Genomic DNA, 25,803 nt, shown 5'->3' with positions numbered 1-25,803 from the left:
GTTTTGTTTTGGTTCAAGGTGATATTCTTACAGTTTCAGTAGTTCCTTGAAGCACTTATTCTGTAAACTTTTGCCCTTGAATTCGCTTATATTAGTGGTGGCACAGCCTCTGTAGTTCAGTGTAGTAGGAAGCATTTTGCACAATGTCAAAAGCACGTGTCTGTAGCAAATGTTTTTTTTTTAACTAATATCTTCTGAATGTGATGGAAATGTGTTGCAAATAGTAATGAGAACTCTAAATAGTGCTCTCTTCCCTGAGTGGATAGGATTTAGATGTAAGGAATTGTCTTTCCTAGTCCCAGATGGGTACATAATGCTCTAGCATTTAACACTGTGATATTATGGCTAGGATGTTTGAATGTGCAGATGTCATACAAGTCAAAGTTATAGTCCCCAGAGTAAACTTGAGTTGGTCTCTGTATGGGTAATGTATTTGTATGGTATCCTGTATTACCAACTCCAAATATTAAATCATGCCGGTCCCCAGAAAATCATGAGATTGTCTTTAAAGTAATAATGAGAAAAAAATAATAAATTTATGGTAATTTTTATTTCCCTTCTAATTTTAAGTTGTCAAACTGTGTTTAGCTCATACTTCTTAGGCTTTTCCTCTGATATTCTTCCATAATTTTTTTTTGCAAGTAAGGAGTGAAACGTTATGAGATTAATGATAAAATCAAGGGAGCTGGTTAAGAGATACAGATGACAACTTTCATCATAATTTCCTATTCTCTGAAGATGTGTGTGGTGTATCCTAAGAAAAAGTAATACCAAATAAAAATAGATACATATTATTTCTGGAGTTGCCAGTTAAGTTTTTTGTGGGTTATATATGGTAGCTTTTTAGGTTTTTGTGATAGATCATGAGATGACACACTGACTGATGGCAATTCCCCTTGCTGTGTTAGGAGGTGAAGGAACACAGGATGTAGTTTTGAGTGGAGGTCTTCTAACTTGGCCTCTCTCTTTTGGTCTGCTTAATGGTTTCTCTGCAGGATCTTACACTGCCAGAGGTTTCTGATGTTTGCTGGATGAATTTCAGCTTCTTCAAAGGAGAAAAACCTTTCGCTCACATATGGGATGTGGAACACTGGCAATGAGAACATATGCTTTTCTTTTTTCTTGTGTTTGCTTAAAAACCTCAGCAGAACATCTCACAGTTGAACAGAAGTAAAAATCTGTCCCCTTCGTGCTATAAAGAATCTGCATAACGACAGGTCCTTCCAGTAGATTGTATTTGACGTGTGTCTTGTGCACTGTGTGCATGTTGTGTATGATCACAGAGAGAATTTAATTTTTAAAAATGCTGCTCTTTCCTCCATTTTAAATAGAGTAAAGTTTATTCTGTCTTATTATATGCCTGGCTTCACTTAGTGTCTTGGTTGTTTGGGGAACTTGCAAATTCAAAAAAACCCTTCTGACCCCATCCTCGCTTATGCCAGAGAGAAGTTATTGCCCTAGGACTGAGGAGGTGGTGATGGAGTAGCACAGTACAGAGGGCATGGTGTGGCTGCTACTTAAGGCAACACCTGGGTTTCAGTTACAGGCCACAGCCAGTCATGCAGGTTTACTATGGCAGAAGAGTACTTTTGAAATCAGAGGGGCCTCATTCCTTTTGTCTGTTCTGACTTTAAACCCAAAATCAACAAATCAAAACACAGCGGGGCCCACACATGTTCTCTGCAAATACTGAGTAAAACATTGTGATACTTGTAGGCAGTGACAGCAAATGCTATTGAAATTTAATACTGACAATGTTAAACCTAAGAACAACAGCAAAAAGGTCTGGCCTGGGTCTGAGGTGTCCTCAAGACAGGGAGCTTCCTCAAAACTCACTGCAGGGTGTCCATGAGGTTACAACAACAGGCTCAGCAGGAGATGTGTGAAGAGCAGGCAATCTGAAGCCCACTGAGCTGGCACAGTAGTATGATCACGGGGTCCGCCCTGACAGCAGCTGGAAGAAGGCTTGCGTGATGGTGCGTGGACCTCAGAGTTTAGAAACTCTGCATTGCAGAATGTTCCTCTTGACAGTTGCTTGGTGGGTGAAGCCGTAATTTACCACATTACTGTGACAGAATTATTTAAAATTAAGGCAAATTGGGAGCTGAGGAAGAGGAAGGCGTTTTCATCACTCATTTTCTTTCTCATGTCTCTTTTATTCTAGGCAGTAGAGATGAAACTTAATGTTTGCACATTCTTTGTAAAGCAGGTAGCTGAGGGCTTGTAGGTTAATATATTTGGATATCCAGTTAACCTGTCTGTCTCAGTAACTTCTGCTTTGTTACTCCTGTTTATCATTTTATTCAAATGTTACCTTTTAAAACCCTGGGGAAAGTGGAGCAATCATTGAGGAAAGTTTTTATCTTGGACAACCACTTTTTTTCCCATTTCTAACCTTTTACAGGGGTGAATAAGGAGTTCTCTGCCATACCTTGTGGCTTTAACACTTGTGGACTTGATTGTGAAAACACAGTGATGCTTGCCTCTTAAGTGCTTCTATTAATAAATGCAAGGGAGACAAAATAATTGTGGTGCAGCCAGATAAAGGTTGAGGAAGAGGGCACACTTGGTCTTGACGATGCATGTCCACTTGCTTCACGGAGGGCTGTTCAGGGGTAGGGTTCTGTCTGTAGATCTGTCAGTGTCTCTGACTGGTGTACTATCTGCCTGAGGAGATCACGGAATCATAGGATCACAGCATAGTTTTGGTTGGAAGTGACTTTAAAGCGCATCTAGTTCCATTCCCTGTGCTGTGGGCAGGGACACTTCCCACTAGACCAGATTGCTCAGAGCCCCATCCAACCAGGTCTTGAACACTTCCAGGGATGGGGCTTCCACAGCTTCTCTGGGCAACCTGTTTCAGGGTCTTACCACTGTCATAGTAAGAATTTCCTCCTAATGTCTAATGTAAGCATCCCTTCTTCCAGTTTTAAGTCATTGTCCCTTGTCCTATCACTACATGCCCTTGTAAAAAGTCCCCTCCCATCTTTCCTGTAGGTCCCCTTTAGGTACTGGAAGGCCACTAGGAGGGCTTCTCTGAGCCCTTCCTTCTCCATGCTGAACAACCCCAAGTCTCTCAGCCTATCTTCATAGGAGAAGTGCTCCAGCCCTCTGAACCTCCTTTTAGCCCTCCTCTGGACTTGCCCCATGAGCTCCAGCATTAGATTTGAGGAGGACAAGCCATCATCTAGCTGCTTGATAGCTAAATAGCCACTGGCAGTGTGGAGTCCACGTGGTCATTGGAAACCACCAGCTGAGCCAACCGAGGTGGTAGTTTTGGCTTAGAGAAGGGTTTGGGGTTCCACTGGATTTTTATTGCAGCTGCAGGATGAAGGGTTGTGAGTTCATATCTCGTCCTTTGTGAAACACTGAGGATCTGCAGAGAAAAGTCAGTTTTGATGCCTGTTCTGTTTCTGCCTCTGGATACTTGCAGATGCCTGCCCAGGGGCTTGGCTGCTTGCATCTAGGGAAGAGGCCATTTTGAATTAAAGAAAGCGACAAATTAGAATTCTAGTTTCTCTGACTTCAAGCTTGCACTCTGCAGCACTTTGTGGAAGTCTCTTAACATTTCTGTGCCTCTGTTTCCTGCTCTGAAATGGTGATGATATTTACATGATGGGGAGTGATGTAAGATTTAATGTGTTCATGTCCATTATTGGATGAGAGGCACTAGAGAATCACAGAATATTGAATAAATATGTATTTGCTATGGAGGGAAGAAGACTCCTTCCAAACCATGTCTGCTGTGTAATGAGGTCCAGCAGTGCCTCAACCTCTATGGGATTTCCTTTGTTCTTATGTCCCACAGATTACCAGGATATAACACAATGTTTTGGGTGTTCGACCTGCTATTCTGTTAAGTGTAGTGGGAGATAAAAGTCAGAAATAGATGATGGGTGGTCTTGTGATAACATTTGGAGAAGGAAAGCAAAAGAGTAAGGCCAAAGCCAGCTAGAACGCTTCTACTAGGTTCTTGGTTTGAGGGTTGGAAGGAAAGAACAAGAAAGCCCTTTAATTGTTTTTCTTCTCACGTCTCTTATTTCTCTGTAGTACCATTCACTCTGTATGACAACCGTCCACTTTCACAGTGCCCCCTTTGAAAGATGGCACTGTCCTGATGAGTAAAAGAGTCAGCTACAACACCAGTAGTGTCTGCTTTCTGTAATTTTGTAGAGCATGTGACTAGATACAAAGTAGGTGCCTCTTATTAAAATATCGGTTCCAAAAGATTGGAAAAACTTTATACATAAAATACACCCCATATGTTTGTGTCAGCATGTTAACAAAGGATAGATTGTGTATTCTTATACTCAGTTTAACCAGCAGGCTTTTTTTCCTAATTGCAGAAGGCTGTTGCAGTCTGAGCACGTTGCTCATTTACAATTTGTATGAGTACTTCTTAGTTTCTGGGGGCAAACTATATGTTTTCTTTCTCAGTCTTGTCTTAACAACTACTACAACAAAATCCAGGTATTGATGGGTGTCTCTTGCTTATTTGTTACTCTAAAACAATATTGGTGGAAGAGACACCGTCTTCTCCAAATATCAAAAGACTTCTTCAGTCAGTTACTTGTTACGTATTTGTCCATATGTAAACATAGAGGTAAACAATATCTTGAAAAGGTAATTGTGTATAATTCTTTCAAAAGTGATGTTCTGCTTCCTTTGCATCTCCTCTTCCATATGCTTCTAGAGATGGTTGTTAAGGAAAACAAAGCTAATAATTTGTCTCTAAGGTGGGCAACATAAGGAGAAAGTTCCTTTGCACTTCTACAAGAGACTTAGTTCTTTTCCACCTAACAGCTTTTCCTGGTGTATCTCTACAGACCGGTGATAACAAATCACACATCCCATTTCACTTGTTGGCAGCATCAGAAAAGGTATTACAATTCTGTTCCTGTGGCATCCTGGAAATCTCTGGGGAATGGTAGGTTTCTGACATTGTTTCTAAACCCACGTTTTACTGGAGATGACAATTGTTCTTAGATTTGATGATGTAGATAGAGATGTAAAGAGCAACACCACAAGATTGTACAGGAAGAGAGCCCTCACAAGTGTACATGTGGGGTAGTTTTTTGTGAGGTAGGTTTCTCCTTGAAGATGAGTTTTCAAACATGCATACAAGATGCTTTTCAAACTAACCTTAGTGACCTTGTTATAATACACTTTCAAAACTTGCCTCTGCAGAAAGACACGAGTCTTTCCTTTGAAGATACAAACATCCATCTTCTTTACATGTGTGCCATATTTTATTTTTTTTCAATATGCTTTCAGATGAATGGACATTCAGGCCTTGTGAATGTATGAAATAATGATATTTTGTCTTTATTTAGTTGCTGTTTACTTAGCTCTGTTTTCTGCCTGGCACTTGGATGTGTATTTATTCTGAAGCATTGATTTTTACCAAGTCTTTTTCAGTGGATGATAAGAATCCTGGAATAATCTTTGTTTACACATTTTCGAAGAAAAATGCTGCTGTAAATATGCACTGTATTAAGGGTCATGAGGTTTGTTTAAGCCTGTGACAGAACCTGTGAAAATACCTCTCAGTATTAATGTGAAATGAAGCAGAGTCCTCCCAGGGGTATGAGGCGCAGCCGTCAGGATCTGGGGATTGGGTGGATTCAGGTGCAAGTTTCTGGACTGTGCTGTCAAGGGCTTCTAGAGAGACCTTGGATAAACCACTTTGACCCCTGTCTGCAGTGAGACGGGTGTGGTGCTGCAGGTACTTTTGCACTACTGGGCTGCAGGACCAACTAAACCAGGGCCAGAATATGCTTGCACTGCGTGGGATGTGTTAAGTGGTTCAGTGTGGAGCCAAACACGGGTGGAGGGTAGGTCCATAGGTTCACAGGGAAATACTGAGGTCACGGGTGCACTTGAAGGCTTAGACACCACAGTTGGTCCTGTCGGAACATGTTGCCTGGGCTTGGTAGTCTCAGAATAACTTTTTGAAGAGCGGCACCTAAACTTCATTTTAAGGTGTAAGCATAGTGTAGATTTTTCTTAAACAAAAAATGAACAAAAAAGCTGAAGAAGGCCACAGTCTTGATTCATCTCAGTTTAGCTACTTTCCTGTCTACTAATGAGACCCATGTTTCTGCTCTCCCAGGAGAATGACCAGGATACACAGCAGAAACCTCAGTGGTTTGCATGGGGATCCTCAGTGGTTCAGAAGCGATGAAAAATGAAAGATGCATGCTGTGCTGTCACCCTGGAAAGACTCTGGCCAGATGGAAGGAGTTGTGCTGGGTTCCAGTCCCTGCCCCAAACCCATGTCCATGTGTTTTAGCTGCTGCTATATTTTGTGTGGGAATAATTCTGGCCTTGGTTCTCAGCTCCTTGGGGAACATAGGTGGAGAAGCATTGAGCTGGTAGGGGAGCTGCAGAGAGAGGGTGTTTGCAGGGCTTAGTTGTGAACTAGATGCCAATGAGCTTGGTCTTATTGAGCCAAAGACTGATCTGTACATACCTTGAAAGGGGACTCAACGAGGTCAATGGGGAACTTTGGTGCTGGAGCTGGAGACTCCAATACACTTCTGGTAATTTCAACTCCATGTTATTCTCACATGGGCAAGCAAGGCAATGACACTTGTAGTTTGGGATTTTAATACCTAAATTCTTGTGGTGCTCTAGCCTTTATATTTGATGTGTCTATTTACCTGCAAAGGTACATATATGTATCTATAGGTATGGGTAGCTGCCCCCTGTGCTTAGGAAGTCTTTAAAATCTTCCTGAACATTTTGTCTGTTGCTGCCTTTCTGCCCGAATTACATGTCTAGTCTGCTGAGGCATTTTTAAAAATCCCATTACATATCTTCTTGAGACTTCACCTCTGGCTTTCACTGCTTCAGTTCTCTGTCTGGGAAGTGAAAGTAATGCTATTTCCTGAAGCGTAACCCTTGCCACAGTGGAGTTTTTGGAGAGCAGTATGTTAAGAATTGAGAGGTGAAATATTACATGGGAGGCACTAGAAGTGGCTATATTTATCTTTTTAGATTGTGAGATGCTTGGGGCAGGATTCTTTCCCAAGACAGTTTTGTCCTTGTTTTGCCTCCCGTGTGAGTTCTGCTGTCTTTTCCATCCCGAGTGCAATTAGCATGTTCCCGTAATGCACCTTTCAGTGGTAATGGACTCAATGCTTTGATTTGTATTCAGGAAGTTTGCTCTTGGTAATCTGTCTCCTTTTGGAAAATGAGATAATGCTGCTTTTTTGCCTCTGTGGAGTTTTTTAGGGAGAACTGAATCAAACTTGTGGAGCATGTCTCTACCTTCCTCCTGCATTCCCAAACCTTGGCAAATCCCAGAGATGGGGCTTCTTGCTATACATGCAGTAGTTGCAGCACAATGGGATCTTGATTCTCTGGTACAAGCAGTTATATTGTAACGCTAGGGAAAACAAAGGGTTTGTTAAACCTTTCAGCGTCTCTTGGTTCTATGCAAAATTAGTCTGAAGACGTCTCTTGGTGCCAATTGCCCAGTCTCGTTCCAACCTCATTTGAATTTTTTCCTGCCCATTAGCCAATGAATCTGTACAAGGCTCTTTCTCGATTTATTTGTTGCAGAGGTTGAAGGAAGGTAATGGTCAAAAGATAAGGCAAACCAGCTTAGTATTCAGCACCTGTGGTTGAGTCTTCAGTCTTTATCACGTGAATACCATACATATACGAGAAGCTGTAAATGTAGTTTTGAGCATAAGTGCAAGTTGGGCTTCAGAAAACAAATACTAGTCTGAGGGCTGGCTTCAGCATGATGTTGGAGAAATGTCTGGTATTTGGTGCTCTCCACAGAAACACTGCTGTGCTTTTCCACTTTGGTGAAGCATTGGGATTTAGGTGATAAAATAGGTCACTTTCTCTTGAGTGTCACTTTGCAGGTTTTTTGGTTACCCTTACTCTGAAGGGTGCTAGTTTTGGAGGCAGAACCTCTGTGCATATAGGAAGAGTGATAATACTTCTAACGGTACAGCCTACCTTTTTCAGTAGAGCTGGAGAAAGCCTAATTTACAGCCATACTAAATGTGCTCTACACAGGTTCTGCAGTGGATATTGAAACTAATTTTGTATTGCTTTAGACTGCATTGGCAGAAAATGGCATCTATTTTTAAAACTTTGTTTACAGGTATGGAGTTAAGATAAAATGCTTTTTGGTGCCTGTGGATGGTGTTCATGAATGTGACTGAAGTGTTCACAGGTGGGCTTTAACCACTGTTGAACAGACTTTTTCAGGTCTTGCTAACTGAGGAGCTGGCAAGGTTTTACTGTGATGAGTATTTCTCCAGCTTCTTGGGCAGTTCTGTATCTGATTTGAGGCAACTTCAGTTTTGTGCTCATGAGCTGAAGTTACACTTGTGATGCTAAAGTCACTGTATCCCTTTTTGGTGACTGTTAAAAAGAAGTTTTTTCTCGCTTCTTTTTCTTTTGCTTTCACCTATGCAACATGTTATGTTATTGTAGTGAAAAATGAGTTATTTTAATAAATTGGTAATTTTGAGTTGTCTTCTCTTTATGTTAAAGGTTAATATTTTCCAGCTTACTCTTTTATCGTCACTGGGGCTCACACAAAGGAAATGCAGTCTGAGCTATCCACTAGTTATCAAACCTCTTTCACTTCTTCCTCCTCCCCAGCCTTTTCTGCTGTCTTTCTGAAAAACAGGCAGTGATTGTACTCAAACAGGTTTGCAAACAGACAGTAGGTAGCTCAGTGTTTTTAAGATTTCCTTTCTTGTATTCTGGCAAATTTCTAATGCAAACAGAATAACACAACTAAGTCTCTAATTGTCATGAGAAGCTGCTTTTATGAAAAGGAATAATTATAATAGCTTGTGCAAAACAGATTCTTATAAACCAAAATAGATACAACCTCTGTGTATTTTTGTGGATAAAAATACTAGAATTTGAATTAATATTTTGCATTTATTAATTTCATTTATGCTTGCCTGAAATGTTTTTGATTAAAAGGGTGGCAGGATCAGAGAACTAGCAAACTAAATATGAAATGAGTAAGCTCAGAGACTCCATTTTGGTAAACCATAGAATTACACCGTGGCAAAGAGCCAGCTATCCATTTAAAAAAAAAAAAAAAAAAGCCAAAAACAACAGGCACAAAAATGTGGTTTTGCTGACTGTCATGCTGTCTGCTATAACTGAAAACATACCTTGTTTTATGAGTGTGGTTTTTTTCACAGTTTTGGCCACAGCATCTGATTTCTTCATATGACCACTCTTAAGCTAGGACATCCACCATTAATGTACACTTGTTTTTATTTATTTGTTGTTTTAATTCACTGTGCAGTTGGGTATTGGTGATTTGGTTTGCCAGATGATCTGGTAAACATAACAGGTTGCTCTAAAGAGTAGTTGAAGCTTGCAGCTACACCAGATTGTGATGCTAATGTGAGAGGTGAAAAGTTTAGGTTGTGGTTGGTAGCCATACATGTTGATTGCAGGGTAGTGCAGGAAGTGACATGGAGTGCCTTCACGTGCCCAGAGAAGCGTGGGTATCTGTAACAAGATGAGCAGCTTGCCAGGAATGCTGCTGTGTGGTTTGCTCCCTTAACTGTGCTCTTGTTCTGTGACTGAAAGGAGTGTTCACAGTAAGTCTCAGCTGAGAAATTTTGTGTGCCTGAGATTGTTTTCTTTGCACTTCAGGGAGGCAGAAGGTGGCATTGGCAATTGAAGGGGTGCTGCCACAACTGGGTTAACCCCATGGTAAACTGGGTCTGGGATGGGGTTTGTATTTAAAAAAAAAAAATTGGGGGGGCATGGCTGGGTTTAAATTCACATAAATGAATTGCTTGTTTCACCACATACCCACAAAAATACTGGAGACAGGTATAGGAGGAGCAGGAGTAGCTGGATTGAGGAAGAGCCTCTGTTGAGCCTGCTTATATGCCAATTTGAAGTGTATGTGAATCTACAGCAAAGGCCTTCTCTCTATCTCAGGAGCAGATAGAGCGTAATTGGTGGGCATGTAGTCAGTGTATCTGGCCTAGATTTCTTGATATAAAGTATATCTTTATAGGGGGATCATGGGTGTGAAATTGGACCAGCTTAACAAAGAATCCTGTTTGACTGATGCCTTTTCTGGTAAGTACTCATTTAAGGAGAAAGGCATTGATGATATTATCACAGGGTTAATCTGTTTATACAGCTGAATATTTACACCTTTCATTTACTAGATTTGATCTACTTTCCATGTTCTAGATATTTTTATTAAAGATTGTATGTGTTGTATGATCAAGAGGACAGTTAACATATGGTGCATCTTGAGCATTTGTCTGAAATTAATGAAGTTCATAGTAGCTCTCCACACAAAGTGTGATCTCACAGGGAGTTACAGCACTGAAATGGTTTCATGAAATCTACATTTCCCAGCCAGAGAGTTCTCCTTTGCTCCATGTCTCCTGTTCCGTTTTTTATGGCATTTTCTTAAATTTTGTGTTTCTTAAAAAAGTTATTTTAAGTTGAGATCCCTCTTGAATGAAGAGTATTTGAAAGCTTTAGTAATGCTGATGGAATTTAAAGATAAATGCCATTTACTGTTGTTTGACTATCAATCTGTGTTGGCAGTTTTGCTGGGTGGGGGAATGCCATTCAAGTTAATTAAACATCAAGATGTATTTAGTGTATCCAGCTGTCTTGGACAAGTGGATTTCCTGAACATATTAAGCAAGCATATCTTACAAAAGTCTTAACATTTGCTTTGCAAATGTGTCTTATTGGGAAGGTTAAAAAGAGAGTTGTAAACTGCCAGATTATTTTAGATGCACTTCACTATCAAAACTAGCACTTGTTAGATATTCATGTCAAAGGTTCTTTCCTTGTCTTCCTTCTCTTAAGAGAAAAACAGGAAGAAAACCCAGTTGCAGAAGTGCAGAAATTTGAATAGAGTTATTTTCAATTGAAGTAGTTATGATCCACAGTGACTGAAATTATGAACCATGGCAATTTGTATCAATATTTTCTTCTTGATAGGAGCTGGAGCTACAGACTGTTGTTTTGCTGTTGCTCTCAGAAAAGCAGCATTCTGCTGCATCAAGAATCCCCTCCTGTTGAGCTAGTCGTTGCAGCAAGTGTTTCACTTAAAGATATAACTGTGAATCAGCATCATCCGTGTGGCAGCAGAGATGTGTGAAATGCTGGAACTTAAAGTGTCTCCTTGTTGGGTGAATGCGTTCAGTTCACCAGCTCCTCGGTACACTCCCTCTTACTCTGAGGGCAACCTGCTTCAGAGAAAAGGAGTTTGAATCCTCACTGGCTGTGTCATTGTATGTGGTATGGTGTAAGCCCTGAGTAGTAAGGTTGGTAGACATTCATTCTAGCTTGCCAGTTCACAGGATGCTGCAGTGTAGAAATAGATGGCTGGTTCTTCTGTAGAATTGTGGCATTGCCATCTCAAAGCATGAGGAAATAATGAGTGAGCACGTTAAGTTGAAACTTCCACTTGAATTCATAGTAAAAGATGTGCCCTATTTATACACCTTAGTATTTTAGATAGTGTCTACTTGTTGAGTGTTTATTTAAAAAAAAAAAGGAAAAATAACTCTTCAGATGGGAAAGGGAGAAAAGTTAATTAAATGTAATCTGATTCTTAGATGATCTCTTTACTCCAGAAACTGGAACTTGATGCAGTACCACCAAGGAGTATGAAACATTTATTCTTCAGAAAGAATTAGCAGGTATCCTACTTAAACTTGGTTTAAAAATTGAGATAGTGTCACGCCTTACTTGAATTTGTGTTGTTGCAAGGATCCAGAATTGAAACTTGATTATAGCATTGCGGTGAAATCTACTGTGCTATTACTTTTTTGGGGTGTTGTCACACTTTTCTGTACTGACTTAAAAGGGGCAGGATTTTCATCTTTCATGTCAAATACAAAAATCTGTTACTTCAATCTATGGAAATTGCATATGAGAATTGCTCATTTTCATAGTACCTCAGGAAGTTACAATGAAAAGGAGTTAAAATGTTCTTCCCTATATTTCAAGGAACGCTAGTCTGCGTAAATACTGGAATTTTTTTTCCTGAGTTTCTATAGCTAATTGATGGCTGTTCACCACGTGGTATGAAATTGCTGGGTAGGAAGAAGAGAGGAGGGACTGAAGGCAAAACAGGATAAAGTTTTCAAACACTCTAAGAATTCTTGTAACCAACCTAACAAATCCTGATGTTTATCTTCTCTGGAAACAAACACAGTCAATTGTGAGTATCAATAAATCAGGTAGGCTACAAGCTCCACCTTTCATAAGCTGCATGGCTGAAGCAGGAAAGCAAAAGCAAAGCAGAGGTGGAAGAAAAGTGGTAACCTTGTTTCTTATGCATAAGGCTGATTCCTGACCTCCAGATGAATCTGAAATAAAATAAGTTAGGTTCGGCTGCCACATTACTTTTCCTGTTTTTATGGGGCACTTTTGCTGCTTTTATAAGTTTATTGATTAGCTTTATGTAGTTCATTAAAACCTGGAACAACGTAACTCTTGCTGGAGAAACTTAATTTTGTTCCTTCTTTTATGTCAAATGATTACATGTTACCATTAGGTGCAGTGTTTTCTGCAAGCTTCAAGGCTGACCCGTACAATCTTTTAGATGTAACTGAAAGTCTGTTACAATCTTCACGGTTCTCAACTGTCATAGTGTATCAGCTTTTTTGGTGATTACCGTTTGGAGCAGGGTCCTCCGGAGTAAGCCGTAATACAGAGAGTGGAAGCAGGATACTGGATGCCTGTAGTTACTTCTGAGTCTTCCTTTGTGTATATTTGCAAATTAAAGTTAAGCACTAGCGGGAATCAGAAGTTAGAGTTGGATAGTGACAGCTCGATTTTGTAGAGGGAAAACTATTTTAGTGTTTATTTGGGGTAACCTTTAATAAGAACATCAGAACTCCCTTTCCTAAACAGTATGTATGTGTATTTTAAAAGCATGGTTTGTTTTAGTTTCATCTGCTAGAGTGTCCTGGTTTGAAGTTCTCAGATTTTTGCTGAAATGCTGCCTTCTGAAAATTTTTCTAAGGCAGTTAAGGACACCTCAAGAGTAAACCTACTGGGAACATGTTTTTACTTTACTTCTTCACGATGTACATATTGAAACTGTTGGTCTGAAGTATTTCTTCTGGCTACTTTTCCTGCTTCCTTGAGAAAAAGAGTATGAACTTCTGATGTAAATAAATAGGGGACTGTGCATCCAATTAAGCTAAAACTGCACACTAAAACCATTGTAGGTATATAGTCACAAGGACAGGCTCAAACTGGTTTATATCATTCCAGCAAGCACAGAAGAATGGTGGTCAGAGACTTTCAAGGGATGCATGAAGGGAAGAGTTGAATAGTAAGAGTGGTGATCAGACGTGCTGCTCTGTTTCAACTCTTATGGGAAAGATTAAAATGGAAAATACTAGCCTGAATACAATTAGGAGACAGAGGCAAAAGACTAAACCTGGAGCGGAGGCTGTCTTAGTGTGGTGCTACAGGTTTAGAAGCTTTAAACAAAAAGTACTGTTTTTTTTAAACTGTGAAGTCAGATTCCTTCAGTTGGTAGAGAGTTATGGGAAAGTTCTCATCTCTGAGTTACAAGGCCTTATTTCACAAAAACAAGTATAGCTGTGAAACGCTGTGGATTGCTGGTGGGTGAAGGAAAAGTACCTTACAGACAACTTTGAAGCTCTACTGATGGAAGCAGCACTTTGTGTGACAGTGTCCCCTTCTTACTCATTTCTGTCTGCTTTTACAGCAAGTGTTACCTGCTACCTTTAAGGAAGGGAAATTAAGCCAGTCTCTGCCATTTCAAGTTGCATTTCCAGCTGTTTTTCTGGATCCTCTGCTGGTGCTTATGCAGGACAGTGCAGGATGCAGCTTGCTACATGGTGGCAGACTGAACAACTGAAGAACTATGAGGATCTCCAGGTTGAGCATTTCTATTCCCTTACTTGCTGGTAGAAGTCAATATTAAAAGCAAATAAACAAAAAGCATCAACTTCCTTAAGTGACAGGCTTGAAGCATGTTTATATGTCACCTTACTTGACTTGTTTTTTATTGTTTTAATCATGAATGATTCAATATGTATTGTTTCTTGCTCAGCTGAGCTCCACATGGTTCTTGAGGCATTAAATAAAAGCCATATCTTATCAGTTTACTTCAGCAGCCCATGAATTGGAATGTACATCAGAAAATGGATTTTGAAAATTCTGCTGCTCGGGTTTATTGCCTATGTTTCTGTCTTCAGTATCTTGTACAAAATAAGCACCTAAATTAACTTACAAAAGGTAAGTGTCAAGTTACAGTGCTTCATGAGCATAGCTGGGATGTTTATAATAAAGAAGGTTGATAGGAAAGTGAGGTGGAGAATGTACCTGTGAGTGAGTATTCAGCTGTCTTTTGGTCCTGCCTTGCATTCATCTTGTACATGCACTACTCAAATTAAATCTCCTTAACTCGAGCAGTTGGCTTAGTGAAGGAGTTTCCATTTATTATCCTTTTCACCAGAGAACTTTTCCTTCACTCTCATTGACAAGACTAGACTCCCTGTGGCTCACTTTCCAAACACCATTCATCTAGGGCTGAAGAGAAATTGTATATTCAAGGCTTGCAGTATTTCTTCCAGTTCTGTAGAACTGCAGAAAGCACTTCCATACAACAGTCTGTGATTAAAACAAAACACATTCTTCTGTCTGAAAGAAGAGTTAATTTTCTGTGAAATACTGAGATTAGCTTTTTTTGCTTGCTTTATTCAGAATGGTGATATTTCTCATACAGTGTAATAATGTTTTTTGTTCTCACTAATTTGTGAAATGCCTGTTTAGATATTATGGGTGTGCGCATGTGTTTTTGGTAAGCACTTAATAAACTAGATTGATCTTTTTGGCAAAGGCTGCATTGTGTAGAACAAATTAAACCTGAAATAACAGTTGTTTCAGATTATTTTTCTGAAAGTGTAATTGAATATATTCCTTTTCCTACTGGCTGCTGAAATGGGTTGCCCAATAGTGTTTTATTATTCTGTTTTATTTCAACAATACATATATAGTAGTTTTGTTTCCATTCCACTGACAGACCTACAGCCTCCAGTGGTAATTCTTTACCAGCAATTTTTTATAATTGTAATAACTATGGAACTTTGTGAAATATAGTGGAAATATTTTCCTGAATTTTATATACTATAAATAAAATCCCTATTCTCTTTTTACCCCTCCACCCAGAGAAGAATGCAAGTGCAGATTTTTACACAACAAATTGATTCTGGACTCTCCGTATTTTAGAGTATTCCTGAGTAGTTTAGTATCTGGAGTTCATATGACTCTTGCTTCTCTTTTAGTCTCCTTCTGTGCTAAGAATTCAGACGTACTAAAATACTTATCAAGGCACTTAAACACATTCCCATGCTTTACTGTGTACTGATGTCCTATTTTAGCTGTGTGTAGCAAGGGTGAATTGAATGAAACCCCTACATTGCCATCCTCAAAGGGATTTAGGAGTGTAATGGCCCGTCACATGCTCCCCTCCACGTACAGCTGTTAGCTGCAGGGCCATGGCCGTACCCCAAGGACCAGCTTTGCTGAACACTTTGCAGGGGCTGTGAGACCTTGCAGGACCTGAGGTGTAGCCTTGCTCACAGGCTTATCTTCTGGACATTTTTCGGAATGCTTTATAGGTACCTACAAACCTAAAGGTCAGAATTTTTAGCAATTAAGCACTCCTTAAACATTGGCTTTGCTCAAGAAGATTTTGTTGGCTGAATCAGGAACCTTAGGTTCTTGTGCTGTGTCCCTCAGTGCTGAGGGGCTGTTAACTGATATGAGTCTTCATTCCTTCATGTGGATCAGATTCTGGCAGTGTTGTTATTGTCTGTTTATAGATGTAACAAAACAAAAAAGTTATTAACATTGTAGATGATAAATACTTAATGTTTCTCCCTCTTTTGAAATGATGTCATGTAAGTGGCTATGAAAAGAGATCCAAACTGCTAAAAGAGTGACTTTTGTAGGTGTCTTCCAAAGGGTGCAAACAGTACAAGCCAGCATTAGCTAGGTAGAAAGACAATTCCATCCCAAGCCTTCCCTATCTGTCTCTCCTTCATCTCCTGTGATTCCATGCTGGTGTGTTTTTATGCAAATCCAAACATCTTTTGTGTTTAGGGAAAGGAGTAATAAAAGTGTCGGTGTTTGTTAACATATTTTACAAACTATGGCAACAAAAGCTATCCTTTTTATATTTTGGCATGAACAATTGCCCTTTTATTGGGCCATTAATGCTATTTCAGAGCATCATTCTGTATCCACAGGCAATAATTTAGCAGCTGTTTATCAGGAGCTTTCATAAAGCTTTGAATAGTATTATAACATTCAGTAAAACTAACAACAGCATTTCAGAATCTGCAGGTTTAAATGGGATATCTGTGAATGTAGTTGTTCAGGGATGCATGGCCCACATAACCTATAAATTTGATTGGAAGTTACAGTGCTGGCATAGGCTGATGGATAGCAGATTAGAGCCCTGATTAACCATGTGATTCACAGGCTGGGAATATATTGTCCTAAGAAAGATTCATCAGATGCAATCAGAATTTCAAGTGGTCAGATGTAATTCAAATGTGCTGTGTTCTCTTCCCACCCTCTTCTCCCTCCCCCCCACCTCCCTCACGCGTCTTGTCTTAGGTTCCCCTCTGTAATTTATCTATTTATTTATTTAATTACCTATCTAGCTATCTATTTTATTTATTTGTTTGTTTGTTTATTTATTTTTATTTCCAGAGATGAAAAAAACTTATTTGATGAATCTGCTTCTCACCCTAAAGCTGTCTGTCTGTTATTCATCAGAAAGCAGGTCGCAGTTCAGTGAGCAGAAGAAAAGATTTTAATAGAAGCTGTGCCAAGGGCTGTAATGCATCATTTTATGTCCCTAATTACATTACAATGACAAATATCAATGGTGACAACAGCAATAACCTACATCCTTTAATGGCTATGCTGGAAAAGAAGTTTGGGTGCTGTGCCATCAGATTAGACTTGGTTTCAAAACACAGGCCATTAGAAGTGTGTATGTTCACAGTATTATTGGCTGATAACTGAAGCCCAGTGGAAAAGCCTGTAAATAAATGATACTTTCTAAAGCCTCATCCCATGGGACAAAAGAGGCAAAATTAGATGACGGTGGATGCAGATGTGTTTCTGAGGCAAGTTTGGCTTTCCATGTGAGGAACTGGCTGCCTGATTTTATGAAATCATACTATTTCCTTCTCATGCCAGTTAGGTTGATCATGAAAAATCCATTGTCTCAATGTCTAAGAAAAAAAGACAACCTAAAATCTGTAGAGTTTTAAAACCTAGAGGGTTTAAAAAATCTGTATAAACATAGAAGGTGAAGTAGACTTGTGTCTTTATTTTGTGTCTGACTTGGTGTCTTACGCAAGGAACAAGTTTCCAGGCCCCTTCAACGGCAGTAGGAATAGGTCTACCAAGATTGTAACCTGTGTCATCAGTGCATACACCTTCAAGTTTCAAGGCGGCATCACAACAAGCCCACTTTAGCTAGCTTCAGGCAGCTAATTCCTCCTCTTTTGTTTTGTGATAAACAGTTAAGCTTTTTACTGTGGTGTTATCCCTTACAGTTAATTGCAGAAACAGTTGCAGTGTCAAGGCAGAGGATACCTTGTATTTACTACCTGAAAACATCGGATTTCAGATCTTTTTGGTACAGAATGTGCAATGTCCTTCCTGTCATTTTTGTATGTACACAGTGTTTTCCTTCATGCCTTCCTGCTGCTGGTGGTCTCCAAAGGTAGGCAGTCTGTGTCTCTGTCATGTTGTGCCTCTGCAGTCCACTGCTGCTCAGCTGGGCTGTTTTCTTGCTGCCTAAGTGTTGGGGCTGATAAAACCTAACAGTACGCACAACCATGCAATGGGGCATGCTCATTGTTGGGGGAAGCGGAGACCATTTTAGTAAGGGAACGGTGTAAACACCTGCTTTGGCATTGCAAGGGCTTCTCAGCTTGTTGTGGTTGGCCTCCTGGGCCCCTTGCCTGGCTGAGACGTCCTGCTGGGGAATGTCTTGGCATCTCTTGAAACTGTTAATGAGCTCTTTTTCTTCTCCATAGGTTGAGCTGGGTGCTGTCTCCATCAGCTCACTTTGCTTTGTGCAGGATGAAAAGGCTTACTGTTCTGCACTCCAATGGGATTGATATCAAGAAGTTTATTACAGTTGTGTAACTGTTCATATTCAGTCACCTGTTTTCAGTTACTTACAGCTTTTTGGAAGATGCTTTTTAGCATAACATTTCCCAGGCTCAGAATCTGCTGGAGGTGAATTTTTGTATAAATATTGAGCAAATATGTTTCAACCACTTTTTGGCCAGAAAAGCAATAGAAGAGAGACATAGTCTGTTGAGGAGCAGGGAAGTGATCAAAAGAAAAACGTCATATCTGAAATAGCTTGAAATAGCTGGGTTTGAGTACCTTAATTGAGAAGAAATGCCTCAAAGTGAGTTGAATAAAATTATTTTTGTTGACTAAGCTATATTCTAGCTGAATTAGTATTTACAGGTTTGATGGAGAAGTCAGTGAAGTTTTTTACAGCCCTTGTTACTCAGGAGGTGAGGTAAGACAATTCCGACACTCCCTTCTGACCTTAAAATCTATGAATCTACAATCCTTGTTAAAATTACACGCTGAGCTCCAGTGTGGCACTTGGAGTCAGTTGTAGTCAGTTTTATTCACGGTTCCTAAGCAGTGCAATAGAGACATCCAACTTAAATAGCTGTGCTGGAAACATGGTCTTCTGCTGAGCACAGCCAAGGCAAAGACTCCTCCCGCCCCAGGATCTGCATAGGAGGTGGGTGAGGTTGTGACAGGAATCTTAAAGATGGATAGAAGAGTTGCTTTGCAGCAGAAGAAAGGAACAATTGCCTTTTTTAACTAAGGCACGTAAGTGTGTTAATTGAAGAGCAGGATGTGTAGTTTTCTCTTTGGTTTTAAGGCACTCAGGAGGTTCCTTAAAAAAACCCAACAAAACAGCATTGTGGCTGGGACCCAAAATTTGGGAATGACTAAATTAATGGTGCTTGAACCTCTACAGCACAGGTACTTTGCAGCTATGCATTATATTACAGTCTAGAATTCCTTAATTAAATATTGTTTCTCAAGTAATTCTGTATTGGATCATACAGCCTCCCTGGCTGAAGTTTAGATGCGTTCATCTTGTCCCTCCATGTCTTGCTTTGTGTAACAAGCAGGTCCTAAATCTCTGTGTCAACTAGCATAGTGAATACTATTAAAGGGGTATTGAAGTTATTACCTTTTGGGGTATCTGGATATTATAAGCACAGCTAAACCTTTGAAATTAGCAGGTAATTTAGCTTTATGGTGAACAGAACATATCTGCAGGTGTCTTCTAAGGTACCTGTGCTGCTGAATACACAAACAAGGTGCAGTCAATGAATGGAAAAAAAAATTATTAAAATGTGTAACTTCAATGAGATGAGGACTTGCATAAATGCTGAAGACCAGTCAGAAGTTACACTGGGACAGGGCAACATAGAAATTGCTGTATAAATAACCTGTGGGACTTTCGATGGATTTCAGAGGAGTGAAGAAATTCAGCTGTGAAGTCGGGTGTGTTAACTCTAGCCTTTCACAATGAGCACAAGAGGGCAGAGTTAGTTTCACGTGTATCCTTACCTCGAGTGTACCATATCTTCTGGTGATGTAGCTATGTAACTGGCATAATTACTGAATTTGTAGTTCTGAAGTTTTTCTCCTAGTCCTGAGCCTTTCTGTTCAATAGGTTATTTTTTAAGTGTTCACAGTTTAAGACAGCCTTAAAGAAAGGCTGGAAGGGTTACTGTTAAAAGAAGGAAGCCTAATGTGTGCAAGTTTGTATGTCTTTGTCATATGATTAGTGACTTTGCGAAAGAAAGAGTGTTCTGTCCTACTGTATAGTGAGGAACTGACCCTGGTTACAATTTATTATAAGAAAGTTATTATTTATTGTAAGGAAGTCTACATGGTTTAACATATTCAGATTTTAGAGCTGTAATTCTTGTGTTCTCTCTGTGAATCTGCTCCGTCTCTATTGAGATTCACAGATTAAATACACATAATAAGAAATTACCTCCAGTACAGAAATAAAACATTGTGTATTATTCATTTCTGACCACAACTGCAAGATGAAAGTAACTACTACTAACCTCAGATTTGTTAACAGCATAAATATAATACAAGACTGCAGTATCCCTTTCTAAAATGTGAGGTAAAATGATTTATCAGTGAAGTTATACATTGTGTTGCAAATGTTCTCATGATATGCAGTGTTAGTATAGAAGTAACTAGTTAATTTTTTCCATTCTCTTACTATGTCGTTTCTGTAATTTCAAATTATCCTCCTTTTTGCCTCTTAGGGGAAAGTTTAGCTTGATACACAGTATTTTGCTTATCTTTTTTGTTACAACTCCTGAAGATTTTTTCTTTAAATGCTTTTCATTGCATAATCAGAATTAATTTTTCTTTGAGTTAGTTCTAAACTGTGTTTTTTAAGGAGAACTTTTTATCCAGAAATTATTAGCTTCCTAGGTATTGTTGAATTGGTGTCCAAATACTTTTGTTATTTTGATAATCTGTGCTGGCCAGAGGATGACTAGACAAAACAAATATGTCTTCTGTGTTCATGCATGAAAATCACATCTGAGAATTTATATCATTGAACTTCTTTCTTCTTGTCACTTGCAGGCAGAAATTGTCAAGAGGCTGAATGCTATATGTGCTCAAGTCATTCCCTTCCTGTCCCAAGAGGTAGGTTGTCGTTTATACTAGTGCTGATCTAAACAATTGCCTCATTGTATCTATTACGAAAATGGGGCTTTGAGTGGCAACTGCTTCCTTATGAATCTCCTGGTGTTTGTAAATGACTTTTCACTGTGCGGTCCAAGACCATTATAATATCATTAAATATATTTATGTAATGGAACATGTTCTAATGTGCTAAGCGCAATTTTAGTTGTTTAAATACTTTGCTCTCATGTACAATGCAGTTTTTCCCACAATTATGACTTTGTCAGCCGGAAATCAGAGGACAGCTTGCAAAAATGCTGGAAAGGCATAATTTGTGCTACATTAAAGTTTGGCAGAAACTTCCATTTTGATAGTCTGAGTAATGACATTCAACATAGTAGGCATACAAGTGTAACTGTTTTCTGCCTTTATTTCTTTCTGCATCCCAGATTCCTTAATACCTGAAATCCTTTCATATTTTCTGTGTACTTGGGGAATTCAGACAGAAGAGCTGATTTCTCCGCGCACTAATTTTCTCCAGATTTTGATTAGCTGGTATTATCTTGAGTGCATTGTAGATACTCTGAGGGGCACTGGAATTTTGAGGGAGTTGGTGGGTGCTGGCAAGGGAGCCTTAGAGCCACAGGTACGAGTGAAGTAAAATGAAAGCATGATTAATGAAAGGAGACTTCATGTGCGTAACGGCTTCCCCTGCCTGTGCTGCTGGAGAAAAGGGGCTAGAGATCAGGGCCTGCTGGCACAGGCTGGTTTACATCTGTTTAATGCATGGTTTCATTTCAGTAGAATTGGTAGCTGAGAAGTCAAAGCTGGAGAGTATACTTCTGTGCACTACATCTGTAAAACATCATAGCTGAGAACATGCTGCGACTGTTTCTCACACCTTTTCAGTTGTTCCATAAAATGCCATTGCTTTTCAAAGCACCTGCTCATCCTGCTGCAAAGGAGAGGCTGCGTGTGCAGCATTAGCGTTCAGCTAATGTGCTGCCTGTGTGCACGTGCATGGGTATCGGAGAGTGTTTGAAATGAGAGTAACGCTATCAAAACTAGAACCTGACAATGTTAATGAGTGCTGCTGTATTCTCTGATTTTCAAGGTGGATTTGTGGAAACTTAAGTGATGTGCAATGATCTAGTTACATTGCTGGGGAACCAGAATTCAAGTCCTGCATCGATCTGAAATGAGTAGCTGTTGATTTTGTACTTCGACTGCTGCAGAATCTCTGTAAATCTAGTTACGGGGTTTTATTTGCTGTGCAGGAATAGCACAGCATATAAAAACAAGGTGTAAAGCTGATTCATTCTCATGCTAAAATGAGCACTAAAATGACACAATTTTGAAACAAAGGCAGGGGTGAGTACTTGGCAGGCAGGGCTGTTATCTTGGCAAAGACATGGGATCAACATTTCCACAACAGAGACATCTTCTCTAGAGTGTATGATACCATGTTTAGAAACTTTGTGCCGGTGTACTACTGCTGCTACTGGTACTATTTTCAGCTGAATTGCTGAGCAGAACTTTATTACTCTACACAAGTAAGTCATGCTGCTCTGCTTTCACAAATGCATCCCATGTGCTTTCTTGGAGTAGATTTTTCTTGCCAATTAGACAAGCAAATGGATTACAAGGGCTTAAAATACGTTTGAAGAAAAGATGTGTTTGACTCACTGTGACTGGTAGATCTTGGCTTTTGATTTTTGGAAAAATGGCTCCACCTCCCTCTACATGCTCATATGGAACTGAGGCCAAAAAACCCCACAAAAATCCCAAAAAACAAGGTAAGACAAAAGGCTGTAGGTATTAGAGCTTTAAGGTTAGTAGCACCCCACTAAGGTGAGCATGGGCTCTCTCCTTATTCTCTGCTCACTATACATCGTGCTCTCCTGTCCCTGGAGCTGAATTGCCCTGGAGTCATTTGTCTAAAAGCTGATATTAGTACATTCGATGTCCCTGTCTTAGAGGGGGAATGCACTGTGAAGGCTGCACGTTGTACTTCATTGTTTTTGTCTGTTGAGGAGAATCTCCCTTGTGGTGCTTACATGTGGTAACTTGTGAACTATGAGTCAAAGGCCCTGATCACTGTTAAACAGCCTCCTGGCTGTCAAGCAAGGCATGGAGACCATGCAATTTAAAGTAATTCCACACATAGCCATGGCAGTAGATTGTCATTAATACACTAGTTATAAGAAGTATGTAAACAGAAAACTGAGATGATCCAGATTGTAAACTTGGAAAAAGGATGTTGTCCCATTTCTGTCATGGGTACAGTACCACCTAGTGAGGGCTTAAGCACACCAGCGTCAGTGTGTGTAATGACTGCTGTTTACTTTGTTCAGCTTTAGATCAGAGCTCTGAGTTAAGCAAGTTTAGATCTGAAAACAGACTCTTGTATGGCTTCTGTGCTAGTGAGCCTCTGCTTTTTAAATCCATGGCCCATAATGTGGCACGGCATCAAAGCTCTTTGGTGTAGAGAGGCAATAGAATGGTCAAAAAATCAGAACTTCAGCATTTTTTCATGCATTGATAAAGATAAAGTGAGCACTTCCAAAAAGCCAGTGCACATATATGTCTTGCATGGAGGCAAGTGTGCATTTTAGTTCACCTAGCAAGAGAGAAGGAGAGCAGAGAGTAGACAGCAGAGAAACTTTGAAAGGGGAAGCAGAAGAAAAATTTTCATGTGTCTTGACAGTGCCATTGATTTTGATAGTTTTCTTATCAGGGTTAGGAAAATATTGGCAATTGTTTGACTTCTGTAGAAACATTTTAATCAGTTTATATTGGAATATTTTGATAAGGCAAAAGACAGCTTACTTCCAGATCTGAGTATTCGGCTAGTCTTGGTTTCTATATTATTTGAGTCTTTAAAAAAGAGTGTCTTAGTGGAAGTGTCTTCATTTCATCATTGAGATTAATAGAGAATTGAATTGCAGCTTGCTTTTGCTGTTTATGCATTTTGCATACAGTCTAATTGTGAAACAGTGGCTGAAAAATGTGATCAGGCTCCTTTTTATTGTGCCTAAGGGAAAAATGAACAAAATACAGCAGTTACATGCACTGATGGCAACATTATTGCCTCATAATAGCATCAGGTTAACTTGTCTTATTGCTTGTTAACTTTGCAAGGAATCAATGGCTTGCGATAGCTCACTTAGAAGTAAGAAAACGTGGCCAAAATTGCCAGAGATCTTGTGAAAAGGATGCAATTATAATACATCACCCTACTACGTACTAGTGTCTGCTGTTTCAGGGGGCAATCCAGTAAAGAATTCAGGAGATTCTCCAGGCTTCAGTCAGTTTTACTGTGCTGTACATCATCTAAGCATATATTGAAGATAACGTTCCTACCCTGCCTAAACATACAGTCAAGTGGTACCATGTTTTTACAATGTCTCTGCCTTAGGCAGACTGTAAAAAACAGCACCAAGAAGTAAGAGCTTCCTATTTTGATAAGAAGGAATGACTTTGTGGTTGAGGCATGAGATGGACCTCAGGGGCGATGTGTGTTCATTTTCTGCTGTGGTTGCAGGCTTTGTGTGTTGCAACAGTCATTTTCCACCTCCCTGTGATACTGTGCTCAAAGTAGTTCCTGTTGCATAAGGTGACAAGGGTGTCAGCAAGGTTATAGAAAGATACTTCGAGATTGTTAGCACTCACTTGTAGCTTAGTTTTGAACTGCTGCAGCTGGTATAGATAGTTTGATATTCACATCAATGAATATATAAAAAGGGATTAAAGATAATCCAGGAAATTACAGGCCTGTACACTAAAATGCTTACCACTGGTGTGCATATATGTGAACAAATATACAAAAAGGAAATGCTGCATGCAGTCTTTTCCTTTCAAACACTTTTAATATTAATTGATGATTTTCCTTTTACAAGATAGACATGGGCTATAGTGTACTTGCTCTTCTCTGTACATACATTCCCTAGAGATGCTTCTAAAGTTCAGTACATTTGGATGAAGAATGTGAAATCCATTACATAGAAGTAGAGCAGGAGTCCTGACATGCATTCAAAAGGAAGCAGTTGTTATTCTGAGACATGAGAGGCTGAGAACACAAAATTATTATATTCCATCTTAGATTTGCCCCAGACTAGAGCTGAAACAGTAAAAGGAAGCTGTAAGGTATCTGTTACTCTTCTACCAAGAAAGGCATCTTATCAGCAATTTATGGTAATAATGTTATTATTTTTTATGAATTGGTTATTTTATCTTGTCTGAGTTAAAGTGCTTGGATGCAGTAACCCTGCTGGTCCCTTAGAGTGTGTGCTCTACTCCACGGTAAATGTGTGATTGCTTTCCAGTCCCCATTAGTGTTTTTGGCACAGTCTCTTTTAATTAGACCATCTCTAGATTGGGTTTTCTGGAATGGCACTCCTGCAGTTCTTTAGCAAGACCTGGTCTGTACTCCCTCTAAACAGATAATACAACAACAAAATAATCCTAATAAAACATAGCAGAGCCTGTGTGCTTTCTGCAAAGCTCAGTGAGTTTCACTTTGGGTGTTGTTGGCAGTGCTCAAGACAGATGTTTTTAACACCAGCGTATGTGTGTGCATGTGAGGGGGAATTTTGGCCATATATTTGCTGTCAGCATGGCTCTCCTGTCACTGGGAGCTGTGGTGAGCCCTGGCATGGTATAAAAAGCCCACGTATTTTCCACCATGATTCAATGCCTGTGCAGGAGTCAGGGATAGATGAGAAGTGAGTGTGGTGAGACAATCGTAGAATAATTTTGGTTGGAAAAGACCTTTAAGATTATCAGGTTAACCCAGTACTGCCAAGTCCACCACTAAACCATGACCAGAAGCACTACATCTACATCTTTTAAATTTCTCCAGGGATGCTGACTCCACCACTGCCCTGGGCAGCCTGTTCTGTTCCAATGTGTGATAGCCTTTTCAGTGAAGATTTTTTTCCTAACATCCAATCTCAACCTCCCCTGGTGCAACTTGAGGCCATTTTCTCGTTTCATTGCTTGTTACTTGGGAGGAGAGACCAACCTCCACCTTGTTACAGCCTCCTT

At 39.7% G+C, this 25,803-nt stretch overlaps 1 protein-coding gene across 3 annotated transcripts in view; it reads left to right on the top strand.

Annotated features, from left to right (window-relative positions):
* The window catches only part of LOC127395741 (transducin-like enhancer protein 4), a 99,909-nt gene that overhangs the window by 10,420 nt on the left and 63,686 nt on the right, over positions 1–25,803 (top strand). For all 3 annotated transcript variants that reach the window (XM_051643061.1, XM_051643060.1, XM_051643062.1), the window contains one exon: positions 20,716–20,778. In XM_051643061.1, the coding sequence (XP_051499021.1) occupies positions 20,716–20,778 (63 nt within the window). The remainder of the gene's footprint in view (positions 1–20,715; positions 20,779–25,803) is intronic.

This window comes from Apus apus, chromosome Z (genome assembly GCF_020740795.1).
Source record: "Apus apus isolate bApuApu2 chromosome Z, bApuApu2.pri.cur, whole genome shotgun sequence".
Taxonomy (NCBI): Eukaryota; Metazoa; Chordata; class Aves; order Apodiformes; family Apodidae; genus Apus; species Apus apus.
The sequence above is the reverse complement of the archived record's forward strand: the minus strand, read 5'-3'. Positions and strand labels throughout refer to the sequence as shown.